We start from the raw sequence: 15,135 nt of genomic DNA, 5'->3' as shown, positions 1-15,135 counted from the left end.
CGCTGGAGCACACTGTCCCACAGTACGTGCTCCAGAGGACCTACACTGCTGCAGGCACATCTGTCATCACTTGCCTTCTGATTTTCTACAGATACATACCATATGGTCCGTGACCTGTCAGGTAATGTGTCACTCTGTATGATAGGTGAAAAAAATTGGTTTTACTCTCTCTTACCTTAGAGAGAACATCATATGTTTTGTTTGCCCATTCAATGTGTATCTTATAATGACGTACTTGGCCTCAATTCCGAGCACCGTTCGCAGCTTAGTTTCAGTGCCTTTCTGTAACCTCCGTAGAGCTCCTGCACTCTTTAACCGTTGTACACTGTCTTTGTCCCACTGAAACAGGTACACCACACCGACCTCAACCAGTTTGTCAGCTTCTGTGGTCGGCAGCATTGTCCAGTCTGCGCCCGACTTTCCGCACTCTGGCGGCGACCTCTGCGAGCCCGACACGACGGCCCCAGATGTAGTGACGTCGGCGAGTGGCGTCGGTACTTTAACTCCTGCACCCGACGTCACCGCCGACAGAAGTGGTGACGGCGGTACTGGTACCGACAGTGAGAGAATCGCCACGAGCAGCGGTGTCGACGGGGCGGGCGAGGGGCAGCTCCTCGGTGACGGTGGCTCTGCGAGTACTGCCGACACTAGGCTACCGTTCTCCTACAGGACTCTCATTTCTATGGCCATAGCGCAGTCTCCACTCAGGTCGGTAACATTTCTGCAAAGTGCGAAATATCTTCATTAAAACACATTACGCCATCCTTAATATGTGCCATCGTAGTTCAGCACAGTGATTGGTACCTTACAAATACGATAGATACAGGGTGTTTCAAAAATGACCGGTATATTTGAAACGGCAATAAAAACTAAACGAGCAGCGATAGAAATACACCGTTTGCTGCAATATGCTTGGGACAAAGTACATTTTCAGGCGGACAAACTTTCGAAATTACAGTAGTTACAATTTTCAATAACAGATGGTGCTGCAAGTGATGTGAAAGATATAGAAGACAACGCAGTCTGTGGGTGCGCCATTCTGTACGTCGTCTTTCTGCTGTAAGTGTGTGCTGTTCACAACGTGCAAGTGTGCTGCAGACAACATGGTTTATTCCTTAGAACATAGGATTTTTCTGGTGTTGGAATTCCACCGCCTAGAACACAGTGTTGTTGCAACAAGACGAAGTTTTCAACGGAGGTTTAATGTAACCAAAGGACCGAAAAGCGATACAATGAAGGATCTGTTTGAAAAATTTCAACGGACTGGGAACGTGCTGGATGAACGTGCTGGAAAGGTAGGGCGACCGCGTACGGCAACCACAGAGGGCAACGCGCAGTTAGTGCAGCAGGTGATCCGACAGCGGCCTCGGGTTTCCGTTCGCCGTGTTGCAGCTGCCGTCCAAATGACGCCAATGTCCACGTATCGTCTCGTGCGCCAGAGTTTACACCTCTATCCGTACAAAATTCAAACGCGGCAACCCCTCAGCGCCGCTACCATTGCTGCACGAGAGACATTCGCTAATGATATAGTGCACAGGATTGATGACGGCCATATGCATGTGGGCAGCATTTCGTTTACTGACGAAGCTTTTTTTTACCTGGACGGCTTCGTCAATAAACAGAACTGGCGCATACGGGGAACCGAAAAGCCCCATGTTGCAGTCCCATCGTCCCTGCATCCTCAAAAAGTACTGGTCTGGGCCACCATTTCTTCCAAAGGAATCATTGGCCCATTTTTCAGATCCGAAACGATTACTGCATCACGCTATCTGGACATTCTTCGTGAATTTGTGGCGGTACAAACTGCCTTAGACGACACTGCGAACACCTCGTGGTTTATGCAAGATGGTGCCCGGCCACATCGCACGGCCGACGTCTTTAATTTCCTGAATGAATATTTCGATGATCGTGCGATTGCTTTGGGCTATCCGAAACATACAGGAGGCGGCGTGGATTGGCCTCCCTATTCGCCAGACATGAACCCCTGTGACTTCTTTCTGTGGGGACACTTGAAAGACCAGGTGTACCGCCAGAATCCAGAAACAACTGAACAGCTGAAGCAGTACATCTCATCTGCATGTGAAGCCATTCTGCCAGACACGTTGTCAAAGGTTTTGGGTAATTTCATTCGGAGACTACGCCATATTATTGCTACACATGGTGGATATGTGGAAAATATCGTACTATAGAGTTTCCCAGACCGCAGCGCCATCTGTTGTTGAAAATTGTAACTACTGTAATTTCGAAAGTTTGTCTGCCTGAAAATGTACTGTTGTCCCAAGCATATTGCAACAAACGGTGTATTTCTATCGCTGCTCGTTTAGTTTTTATTGCCGTTTCAAATATACCGGTCATTTTTGAAACACCCTGTATATGTTAGTGTTGCTCTGCTCTGGTCATTAACTATAGTTTGGTGTATTTCTGGATTAGTTTCCCTTGCACCTAACCTCATAATACCAGTGCAACTGCTCTACCTAACTCCGCACGGTCTGAGGCGCCTCGTCACGGTTCGTGCAGCTCCCCCTGTCGGAGGTTCGAGTCGTCCCTCTGGCGTGGGTGTGTGTGTGTGTCGTCCTTAGCGTAAGTTAGTTTAAGTTAGAGTAAGTAGTGTGTAAGCTTAGTGACTGATGAACTCAGCAGTTTGGTCCCATAATACCTTACCACAAATTTCCAAATTTGAACTTTGTCGACAGTGATGAAGATTTTTTTTAATTTTATTTTTTAAATTTTTTTTCCACCCGTCTTCTGACTGGTTTGTTGTGGCCCCCATGACCAACTTCATTGTGTCATTTGCCCTCAGTTATTTGTCAAAATATTTAAATTTCTGTCTTTCGATACAGTTTGTACCTTCTACAGCTCTCTCTGGTACTGTGCAAGCCATTCCCTGATCTTTTAATTCTTGCGTGGATGTCCCTTCTTCTTATCGAGGTTTATATCGTATTTCTCTCCTCACTGATTTTGCACAGAAAATTCCCATTTCTCATCCTCTCAATCTATCTAATTTTCAGAATCCTTCTGTAGCTCCACATCTCAGATGCATCCAATCTCTTCTTGTGTTCTGGTTTCCCCACATTCTGTGATTTATTTCCATGCATGCTCTGCTCCAACTTGCATTCTCAGGAATTTCTACCGAGCGAGGTGGCGCAGTGGTTAGACACTGGACTCGCGTTCGGGAGGACGATGGTTCAATCCCGCATCCGACCATCCTGATTTACGTTTTCCGTGATTTCCCTAAATCGCTCCAGGCAAATGCCGGGATGGTTCCTTTGAAAGGGCACGGCCGACTTCCTTCCCCGTCCTTCCCTAATCCGATGAGACCGATGACCTCGCTGTCTGGTCTCCTTCCCCGAAACAACCAACCAACTAGGAATTTCTACCTCAGATTAAAGTCTATGTTATATATTACCAGACTCCTTTTGAGCAGGAACGACCTCTTTGCCTGTGCCAGTCTACTTTTTATATCCTCCTTCCCCTCTCATGACATATTTTATTTCCAGTGTAGCTGAATTGCTTCACTTCTATTGTGTGGTCCCCAAGTTCAAGGTTAAATTAATCACTTTGCATCTGCTGCTACTCATTACTTTCTGTTTGTCTTATGTTCTCATATCTAGGCCTACCTATATGATAATTTTCATTCGTGATCCCATCAGATACAGTTTTCGCCAATGGCCAATGTCTTGATATGTGCCCAATGCTTCCACATCCCCATGTCTTTCATTCTTTTTAGATGTTCGTTCTTGTTGACTTGTCGGGGCACATCATAATTCCTTACTTCAACATTGTATCTAGTCTTTGGCACTTACTGTAATACCCTGTCATTTGCGTTTCACATCTGTATACAAAATTTTGGTTAAACATAGCAGTTTATTAAGCCTGTTATACTATGTGTCTGCAGCTTTCTCCTTTTGTAGCAATTCCTGTTGCTTAAAGCCCTTTTTGCTAGAAAGTACCGTGTTGGCACTGATTGCTTTGATATTTCTTTTCTTTTTATGTATATGTGAGAAACAATCAAGTAAAATCTGAACACTAACCATGGAATTGTTCCTTTCAAAATGAATCACCATAAGTGTTAAGACATTTATTCCTGTGCCATAGCTGTCTGATGGATTTGTCCTGACAACACCTGTTCCAATACTGCCATTTTGGACAAAGGTTACATTTCAGTGATTTGGGTAGAAAACACTTCCACATTTTCTGTACAGCCCAGATCTATCACCTTGTGAGTTGCACGTATTTGGCGACATGGAGAAAGACGTACATGGATGTCGGTCAGATGAGGAAGTGTAAGATTGGGTATGATTGTGGATTTGTTAGCTGCCAGCCACTTTCCACAAAACAGGAATTGACCTCGTCATAAAATACATTTGCTGATTACTTTTGAATGAAACCATTCCATGGTCCCATTGTAACTGATGTATGGTTTCAATTTCATTGGCCCTTATAATTGAAAAAAGTCACCTTCTGAAGTTACTTTACAACAGAATGAAATTTTCACACTACAGCAGAGTGTGCGCTGATATGAAACTAACTTCCTAGCAGATTAAAACTGTGTGCCGGACCGAGACTTGAACTCGGGACCTTTGCCTTTCTCAGGCAAGGGCTCTACCAACTGAGCTACACAAGCACGACTCTTGCCCCGTCCTCTCAGCTTTACTTCTGCCAGTACCTTGTCTCCCACCTTCCAAACTTCACAGAAGCTCTCCTGCAAAACTTGCAGAACTAGCACTCCTGGAAGAAAGGATATTGCGGAGACATGGCTTTGCCACAGATTGGAGGGTGTTTCCAGAGTGAAATTTTCACTCTGCAGCGGAGTGTGTGCAAGTTTCGGAGGGTAGCTTCTGTGCAGTTTCGAAGGTAGGAGACGAGGTACTGGCAGAAGTAAAGCTGTGAGGATGGGGCGTGAGCCTTGCTTAGGTAGCTCAGATGAATGAGCACTTGCTCACGAAAGGCAAAGGTCCTGAGTTCGAGTCTCGGTCCAGCACACAGATTCAGTCTGTCAGAAAATTGCATATCAGCACACTTTCCACTGCAGAGTGAAAATCTAATCCTGGAAACATCTACCAGGCTGTGGCAAAGCCATGTCTCCATAATAGCCTTTCTTCCAGGATTGCTAGTTTTGCAAATTTAGCAGGAGAACTTCTGTGAAGTTTGAAAGGTAGGAGGCGAGGTACTGGCAGAAGTAAAGCTGTGAGGACGGGGCAAGAGTTGTGCTTGGGTAGCTCAGATGGTAGAGTACTTACCCCTGAAAGGCAAAGGTCTCGAGTTCGAGTCTTGGTCCAGCACACAGTTTTAATCTGCCAGGAAGTTCCTTTACAACAACTGCCAAATTTCTTTGCTATCGGTGATTTCCAAATGTTTTGTGAAATAATTATACAAAGGGCAGTGAACCATTCATTGCACATAATTCATTGTCAGAATCATAATTGGGCTTAAGGAAATTAGTACACACACACACACACACACACACACACACACACACACACACACACAAATGCTGTTACCTTTTTTTGGACTTGAGACAATAGCAGGGTTTTAACAGGTGCTTGTGAAAAGTCGTGTCTAGAAAGTGAGTTCTAAGCATCTCACAGTGAAAGGGATGTTTTTGACAAAGTTGGCAGCACTGCATTTAAGGACAAGGTGTTGGCAGTGTAACACACACTCATTTGTTTCAGTTGACTGAAAACTAACATTGTAGTGCCATGTTGAACCAAATGTGTCTATTCTAAAACATGTCAGCTACAAGCTGGGGAGTGTAATCTCATTTCTTCTTGTGAAGGTAAACCCGCTATCCAGATATTTAACAAACCAGAACAGTTTATGGGGTTGATGTGATGAATCACAATAATGTGTACAAGTTTGAGGCTGTGAGTTTAAAGCTGGCAAAACTAATGTTAGTGATGAACAAAGGAGTTGGTGTTCCTTGATCATGACTGATGAGATGGTGACTGGGATAAAAAATACAATTTGTGGCAACCATCAGTTGATTTTGGATGAGATGAAAACAATGTTTTCAGAATCTCCAGATCTCTTCTGTCGAAAACATTATTGATACACAAGATTTTCGAAAATTACGCACTCTGTGGCTACTAAAACAGCTCACAGATCAACACACAGTCAAAAGAATCAGGAATTTCTTAAGCACTTTGATGTGGAATGCGATCAGTTTCTTGAATCTGTTGTGATTAACAACAAAATGTGGGTTGCCCATACACACTTGAGATTAAAAGATAATCAATGTAGTGGTAATGTTCTACCTCACCATCAACAAAAGAAAAAAAAGAAAAAGAAGAAGAAGAAGAAGAAAAAAGAAAAAAAAAAATCAAAATCATCATTTTGACCGGAAAAACCGTAGACTCTACCTTTTTGGATTGTATTTGGATTCTTCTCATTGAATATTTCCCTGGGAAGAAACAATGGTGTGAGGTACTGGAACAAGCTAAAAAAAATGACAAATACTGAATGAAAGAATGGAATGTTTATGAAGGGTGTGTACTTGTCGCATTACAATGTACATCCCTGCTGAGCCAGTGTCAGCTGAAGCAACTCTTGGGTTCATTGAGCTGGAACGGTATCAATCACCTTGTTCACAGTCCTTATATGTAACCTTCAGGTTTTCATCTTTGCACCTCTCCGAAGTCGGTTGCGAGTCGAAAAAGAATTTGTACAGAAAACAAGCTTCCGAGTGCCATCGATCGTGCAGTGAACCAAATAGAGGGTCGGAGGCTTTTTTGGTGAAGGTATCAGCAAGTTCGTCCCTCAGCTTAAAAATGCATTGAGACAAGACAGTGTTTGATGTAGACCTGTGAATTTGTAAGCCTTCCCAAGTACATTGTCTTTTCAGTTTTTAAACGATTGAGTGCTCTTTAATTCTGGACGAGCCTCATTTTTTCCTCGATTTAACAAATGCAACTGACTGTGTGGCCCATGTAATACTTGAATAAGTTGGAACATTATAGGATTAAAGAAAAAAGCACAACAATGGTAAACTTCAAATTTGGAGCGGAGGAAGTTGTCAGTTTCACGTTCCGAGGATCATTTGCACTATAAATCATAATGATGCGGAACAAGTCACAGAGACGTGCAGCATCAGTTTGCGAAATTCGTGTAGATGGTTGTCATGATTTTCTGGAATTCCGACTGTATTGTTTGTGTACACACAAAGTGATTCCGTGATTAGGTTACAAATTTCCAGGGATGACGGATTTGAGGTGAGAGGCCTTGGTCCAGAATCAACCTAGGTGAAAGTTATAAGCAGATATAAATTTCGATATGCTTTCGGCAAATCTGAAAAGTTTGGGTGACAAACCAAAAGTGCACAAATTAAGGTTGCAAAGTTTGCTCGTGGCACACTCCTTATATGCTGTACACAAGTTCCTCACAGTAATTGAGAACTTTTCTGTGTAGTATGTTGTTTATTCCTTCATTAACTCTAAAATTTTGTTCATGTTATATTAGTTTTTTAAATTTTTGCTTGTGTGTTTTCTAATCAACATTCTATAAAATATGTACCAAGTTGTTCCACAGCCGAGCAGCTGTGGCTCGAATTGCTGCTCCTAACTTTTGTTTGGTGAATTGTCTGTTGTCTGCCTGGTTTGAGGTGGCTCACATAAAGTCATCTCCTGTGCAAACCTCTTCATCTCAGAGTAGCACTTACACTTAGCGTCCTCAGTTATTTGTCGGACGTATTCCTGCACCTGTCTTCCCCTACAGTTTTTACCTCTCCACCTATTCTGTAGCGAACCCCTTGTCGACTCTTATCGGTTGACCTAATTTTCAACATCCTCCTATTGCAGCACGCCTCAAATGCTTTGTTTCTCCTCTTTAGAATTTTACCAAAGTACACGATTCACTATCGTACGATACTGTGCTCCAGATGTACACTTTCGGAAATTTCTTCCTCTGATTAAGCAGAATTGTTTTTGCTGGGAATGCCCGTTTGCCTGTACTAATCTGCTTTTGATATCCTCCTTGTTTTATCTGTCAAGTGCTGTTTTGATTTGTGATGTCAAATAGTATAAATAAATAAAGTTAACACAATACAATATTGACAAAAGTGCTTCTCATCAACTTCAAAACAGGGAAATCTATATTTCTCGAGTTGTACGAAGTTGAGAGAGGTACGAGGATCTGTCAGATACACGTAGCGAAGGTGCCGAAAGGTGTGCTCTGCCCCTAGTCCCGACTCGGGGGTTTTCTCTTCGGACGATCCTAGTTCTGACGTGCGATTTTATTTCTCCGGCAGGAAGGTGACGCGGTCGGAGATCTACGAGTACATCGTAGGCCGTTTCCCCTACTTGAAACGCAAGGGGAAGATCGTGCAGCACTCACTTAGCTGCACCCTGTCATCCAGCAAGTGCTTCGTTAAAGTACCGCGGGAAGCTGACGGCGACAAGGGCATCTACTGGACGCTCGGTGAGTCCTGTGACCAGTAACGGAGTGGCTGGACATCACGTCACCTCCTTTTTTTATACTCATTGCTGATTAAAAAAAATAGAATGTTCGTGGACTTCCATCCACATCGAGGTATTAAAATGCCGCACACCTTTGACCGAGCACTTCTCGGCCACTGTCAAGTGGAATAACTGCTAGTGGCGTGCTGTTATTCTCTTACACGGTCTGGTTGCTGGTCTCGACGTCACTGGTGGCCTTTGTAGTGCAATATACGGGCATACATTAAATCCTTGTTTGGTGTGCCCATCCTCTCTGTCTGGCTGCTGTTTTATTGCTGTAGATCCACAGTGGTGCGTTTCTGAGGTACTATTATCGGGAAATTTTTTCTCGAATCTTCGTCCCCGAATCTGCTCTGACGTGACAACATGAACTTACAGAAATGGAAACCGGTGCACCGTGATCACCTCCACTGCACACTGTTGGGCTGATCGTTCTGTACCTGTACTGTGTGTTGATTAAATTTTCATCATTATGATTGCTTATTTTCAGCACAGAAAAAAGCTAATCCTCAAGACGATGAACAGTTGTAACTGTACTTTGACTACCGCGCCTCCGTGCATAGATATGATTTACGGTAGCGTATGCAGAAGAGCGCTGTGCCAGAGACAGATTTTTATAAGTAATTTTGATCCTCTCTTCTTTTTTTTCCGTAGGTGCTTGTTTTTAACAACTAGTTCATTACTCTCTTGTCTTCATACGATCAAGACGTGTATTTTTCGGCGCTGTGTTAAATATGCTTTTAAGCGGAAATTAAAACTATATCACGAAACGAAGTTATTTCAGTAGCGATTCGCAATGGTTATCACCAAATTTATAAATTAATCCTGACAGTGACAACTGCAAGAAATTTTCACCAGACAGAGAACAAGAGGACTAGTGAACCATGAAAACAGGTCATCCTACAAGAAAATTAAGAAGTGTTCCAGACGCAGCCACGAAGACTATATTACAATAAATACTACGTTTCTAACAGAATTATAAGGTAAATTTCAACTTATTTCTGATGCTATTTCCTTAGTCGCATTTTGTAGTGTTGCCGACCCGGTCTGCCATTCACAGTCAAATTACAGCACTATTCCAATCAGTAATACGAAGTACGCCTTATCCATAACTTATTCCATCAAAATTCAAAACCCAATCAGATTTTCTATTTTGTATTTTCACGGCAGAACCCGAGGAAAGGAAACACTACACAGTGTAGTCGATTGTCGGCTGTCGGGCGTGTGGAATGTTGCGGGAACTTTTGGGGCGGTGAGGACAACACGGCATGCCCAGTAGACGAGCGTGTGGACCTTACGACAATCTTTTGGACTTTGAGAAAAGTGAAGCATTGGGCACAAGGGACAGGGGAGCCTCATACTGACAGGTCACACACACAGTTGGCCGTAGTGCAATCACTGCAGAATGAGTGATGATGAGATGGGCTCAGGACACGCAGTATAGCAACAAGAGCAGGCACTGGTTTTTTGCAAAAGGACTACACCACAAGAAGTCATAGAGTTGTTTGACTGGGTCTGAGGAAGAGGTGGAGGGGAGCAGCCAGCACCTGGGTGGAGGTGATACACAGGGGATCAACTACAACCATTAGAAACAGTTTACTGGAAGCTGGCTTCAGATCGCAACTGGTCATTTGTTGTTTATTGCTTACACCGTACCACAGACGACAGATTCGCACGGTGTAGAGCCGAGGTGAACTAGGACACTGAGTGACATTCTGTAGTGTTCGGCAATGAGTCTCACTTCTGTGTGTTGTGGTCATATGAACACCCGTGTGTCTGTAGACTGTCAGATGAAAGGTCACAGAAAGCACCAGTTCTTGAGACCCATACTGCTCCAACTCGAAGAACCGTGGTGTGGGGAGTTATTCTATACGGTAACAGGACTGTTTTAGTTATTGTTGAAGGGAGCCTCTTGCTCGACAGTATGTGGCAAGAGTGGGGAACACTGCTACCACATCCTTCGTGACAAAGGTAACAAATGGCAGGATTCCAGAATGATATTTTCACGCTGCAGCGGAGTGTGCGCTGATACGAAACTTCCCGGCAGATTGAAACTGTGTGCCGGATCGAGACTCGAACTCGGCACAGGTCCCGATTTCGAGTCTCGGTCCGGCATACAGTTTTAATCTGCCACGAAGTTTCAAATGGCAAGATAATGTGAGACCCTAACTCTGTAGTTATCAGAACGAATGCCGTGAGGAATGTACAGATTCCTGACCGGATTGCTTGCTCCCCAAACTTGTCATCCGAAGAGTGTGCCTGGAATGCAAGTCGAACTTCATATTGATGTTGTTGTCGAACATCGGTTCAGAACAGAATGAAAGTAAAATTTTAGTGCCTGTTAAGTGGTGAACGTTCCAGAAAGCTCGGTAAATAGTGGACTGGTGCTTCACGGTGTGACACATTTAATTTTTTCAACATAATTGCTCCTATTGTATTGCCACATCCGTACAGTATTTTCATTAAACTACTGTTTTATGTTATTTGTCATTAGAGCCTCAGCAAACAGAACACAGCTTGTCATTGTTAACGGAGAGAAATTTCAGAAACTGAGAACTTTGGTCATACGCAAGTGGAGTGTTACGGGATCCTCGCTGTTCACCGTGTGTATAAAGAACCCAGTGATTGAGACGGGAAGCACCACACGGCTGTTCACTGTCGATTCTATTGTGTACGGAGACACTGCTGTTCTAGAAACTAGTAGCAGAAAGGAGGAACACCTGCAGAGGACCAACACTTATTCCAGGGATGGGCAAATGACCGTCAGTAAAATAAATGTAATGTATAGTGCTTTTTTTGTCTTCAGTCCTGAGACTGGTTTGATGCAGCTCTCCATGCTACTCTATCCTGTGCAAGCTTCTTCATCTCCCAGTACCTACTGCAGCCCTGCAGCCTACATCCTTCTGAATCTGCTTAGTGTATTCATCTCTCGGTCTCCCTCTAAGATTTTTACCCTCCACGCTGCCCTCCAATGCTAAATTTGTGATCCCTTGATGCCTCACAACATGTCCTACCAACCGATCCCTTCTTCTAGTCAAGTTGTGCAACAAACTTCTCTTCTCCCCAATCCTATTCAATACCTCCTCATTAGTTACGTGATCTACCCATCTAATTTTCAGCATTCTTCTGTAGCACCACATTTCGAAAGCTTCTATTCTCTTCTGGTCCAAACTAGTTATCGTCCATGTTTCACTTCCATACATGGCTACACTTCATACAAATACTTTCAGAAACAACTTCCTGAAATCTATACTCGATGTTAACAAATTTCTCTTCTTCACAAACGATTTCCTTGCCATTGCCAGTCTACATTTTATATCCTCTCTGCTTTGACCATCATCAGTTATTTTACTCCCTAAATATCAAAACTCCTTTACTACTTTAAGTATCTCATTTCCTAGTCTAATTCCCTCAGCATCACCCGATTTAATTTCACTACATTCCATTATCCTCATTTTGCTTTTGTTGATGTTCATCTTATATCCTCCTTTCAAGACAATGTCCATTCTGTTCAACTGCTCTTCCAAGTCCTTTGCTGTCTCTGACAGAATTACAATGTCATCGGCGAACCTCAAAGTTTTTACTTCTTCTCCATGAATTTTAATACCTACTCCGAATTTTTCTTTTGTTTCCTTTACTGCTTGCTCAATATACAGATTGAATAACATCGGGGAGAGGCTACAACCCTGTCTCACTCTCTTTCCAACCACTGCTTCCCTTTCATGCCCCTCAACTCTTATAACTGCCATCTGGTTTCTGTACAAATTGTAAATAGCCTTTCGCTCCCTGTATTTTACCCCTGCCACCTTCAGAATTTGAAAGAGAGTATTCCAGTCAACATTGTCAAAAGCTTTCTCTAAGTCTACAAATGCTAGAAACGTAGGTTTGCCTTTTCTTAATCTTTCTTCTAAGATAAGTTGTAAGGTTAGTATTGCCTCACGTGTTCCAACATTTCTATGGAATCCAAACTGATCTTCCCCGAGGTCCACTTCTACCAGTTTTTCCATTCGTCTGTAAAGAATTCGCGTTAGTATTTTGCAGCTGTGACTTATTAAACTGATAGTTCGGTAATTTTCACATCTGTCAACACCTGCTTTCTTTGGGATTGGAATTATTATATTCTTCTTGAAGTGTGAGGGTATTCCGCCTGTCTCATACATCTTGCTCACCAGATGGTACAGTTCTGTCATGACTGGCTCTCCCAAGGCCATCAGCAGTTCTAATGGAATGTTGTCTATTCCCAGGGCCTTGTTTCAACTCAGGTCTTTCAGTGGTCTGTCAAACTCTTCACGCAGTATCTTATCTCCCATTTCATCTTCATCTACATCCTCTTCCATTTCCGTAATATTGTCCTCAAGTACATCGCCCTTGTATAAACCCTCCATATACTCCTTCCACCTTCCTGCCTTCCCTTCTTTGCTTAGAACTGGGTTGCCATCTGAGCTCTTGATATTCATACAAGTGGCGCTCTTTTCTCCAAAGGTCACTTTAATTTTCCTGTAGGCAGTATCTATCTTACCCCTAGTGAGATAAGCCTCTACATCCTTACATTTGTCCTCTAGCCATCCCTGCTTAGCCATTTTGCACTTCCTGTCGATCTCATTTTTGAGACGTTTGTATTCCTTTTTGCCTGCTTCATTTACTGCATTTTTATATTTTCTCCTTTCATCAATTAAATTCAATATTTCTTCTGTTACCCAAGGATTTCTATTAGCCCTTGTCTTTTTACCTATTTGATCCTCTGCTGCCTTCACTACTACATCCCTCAGAGCTACCCATTCTTCTTCTACTGTATTTCTTTCCCCCATTCCTGTCAATTGTTCCCTTATGCTCTCCCTCAAACTCTCTACAACCTCTGGTTCTTTCATTTTATCCAGGTCCCATCTCCTTAAATTCCCACCTTTTTGCAGTTTCTTCAGTTTCAGTCTGCAGTTCATAACCAACAGATTGTGGTCAGAGCCCACATCTGCCCCTGGAAATGTCTTACAATTTAAAACCTGGTTCCTAAATCTCTGTCTTACCATTATATAATCTATCTGATACCTTTTAGTATCTCCAGGATTCTTCCATGTATACAACCTTCTTTTATGATTCTTGAACCAAGTGTTAGCTATGATTAAGTTATGCTCTGTGCAAAATTCTACAAGGTGGCTTCCTCTTTCATTTCTTCCCCCCAATCCATATTCACCTACTATGTTTCCTTCTCTCCCTTTTCCTACTGATGAATTTCAGTCACCCATGACTATTAAATTTTCGTCTCCCTTCACTACCTGAATAATTTCTTTTATCTCGTCATACATTTCATCAATTTCTTCATCATCTGCAGAGCTAGTTGGCATATAAACTTGTACTACTGTAGTAGGCATGGGCTTTGTGTCTATCTTGGCCACAATAATACGTTCACTATGCTGTTTGTAGTAGCTTACCCGCACTCCTATTTTTTTATTCATTATTAAACCTACTCCTGCATTACCCCTATTTGATTTTGTATTTATAACCCTGTGATCACCTGACCAGAAGTCTTGTTCCTCCTGCCACCGAACTTCACTAATTCCCACTATATCTAACTTTAACCTATCCATTTCCCTTTTTAAATTTTCTAACCTACCTGCCCGATTAAGGGATCTGACATTCCACACTCCGATCTGTAGAATGCCAGTTTTCTTTCTCCTGATAACGACGTCCTCTTGAGTAGTCCCCGCCCGGAGATCCAAATGGGGGACTGTTTTACCTCCGGAATGTTTTACCCAAGAGGACGCCATCATCATTTAATCATACAGTAAAGCTGCATGTCCTCGGGAAAAATTACGGCTGTAGTTTCCCCTTGCTTTCAGCCGTATAGTGCATAAATAGACATAAAGACTCATTAGTGAATGATTATATAATAGCCTGAGAATCACTGGAACAGTTAGTCATGAAACATCTGTTTGGTATGCATACAGAGTGATTTAAAGTGGAACAACTGCATACAAGTTGTCAGGTGAGTCAGATGCCACACTGTGATTCATTGGAAGAATTATCAGGAAATCCAGTCCAACCACAAAGAATGTACCTTAAAAACTCCTCATTCGACCAGTACTTGAACGTTGCTAGTGTTTCTTGGACCCTTACTGATAAGATTGATAGAAGAAATAGAGAAGTTCTAAGAAGACTGGTGCATTTCATCACAGGTTCGTTAAGAAGACGCAAAAGCGTCACAGAGATGCCACCCGACTCCAGTGGCAGAAACTGCTAAAGAGGCGTTCAGCACCGAAGTGTGGTTTGTTCGTAATATTAAGTGTGCGTACATTCTGTGAGCGTCAGCCGACATATTGCTTCCTCGTTTTGTATATATCGTGAGAAGATTAAGAAGGTGACTTTAATTGATTCGAGTTGACACGGGAGCCTACCGACAGTCATTCTTCCTGTGAACCGTTCTTGACTGAAACAGACAAAGGGGGGTATTTAATGCAGTGTCCAAAGTACCCTCACGACATATAATACAGTTGCTTGTAGAGTAAAGTTGTAGATGAAGAATTCAGTAAATATACATACTGTGAGGTTGGCACCAAGCAATTTATTGCCTGATTATACTATTGTTTTGGGTTATGTCAGTCAGGTCTATCACTTTGACAGTGAGATAAGCTCACTGGACAAATTATTAATCACAATCTTAAAAAGAGTTCTCTGGCGACTTTGAAGCACT

General features: G+C 42.7%; 1 protein-coding gene across 1 annotated transcript in view; it reads left to right on the top strand.

The window, feature by feature from the left end:
• Positions 1–15,135, top strand: part of LOC124720202 — a 114,574-nt gene that overhangs the window by 20,436 nt on the left and 79,003 nt on the right. Inside the window, exons 2-3 of the mRNA XM_047245525.1 lie at positions 349–708; positions 8,243–8,412. Of these exons, the coding sequence (XP_047101481.1) occupies positions 349–708; positions 8,243–8,412 (530 nt within the window). The remainder of the gene's footprint in view (positions 1–348; positions 709–8,242; positions 8,413–15,135) is intronic.

This window comes from Schistocerca piceifrons, chromosome 11 (genome assembly GCF_021461385.2).
Source record: "Schistocerca piceifrons isolate TAMUIC-IGC-003096 chromosome 11, iqSchPice1.1, whole genome shotgun sequence".
Classification (NCBI taxonomy): Eukaryota; Metazoa; Arthropoda; class Insecta; order Orthoptera; family Acrididae; genus Schistocerca; species Schistocerca piceifrons.
This window is presented reverse-complemented; position numbering and strand designations above follow the sequence as displayed.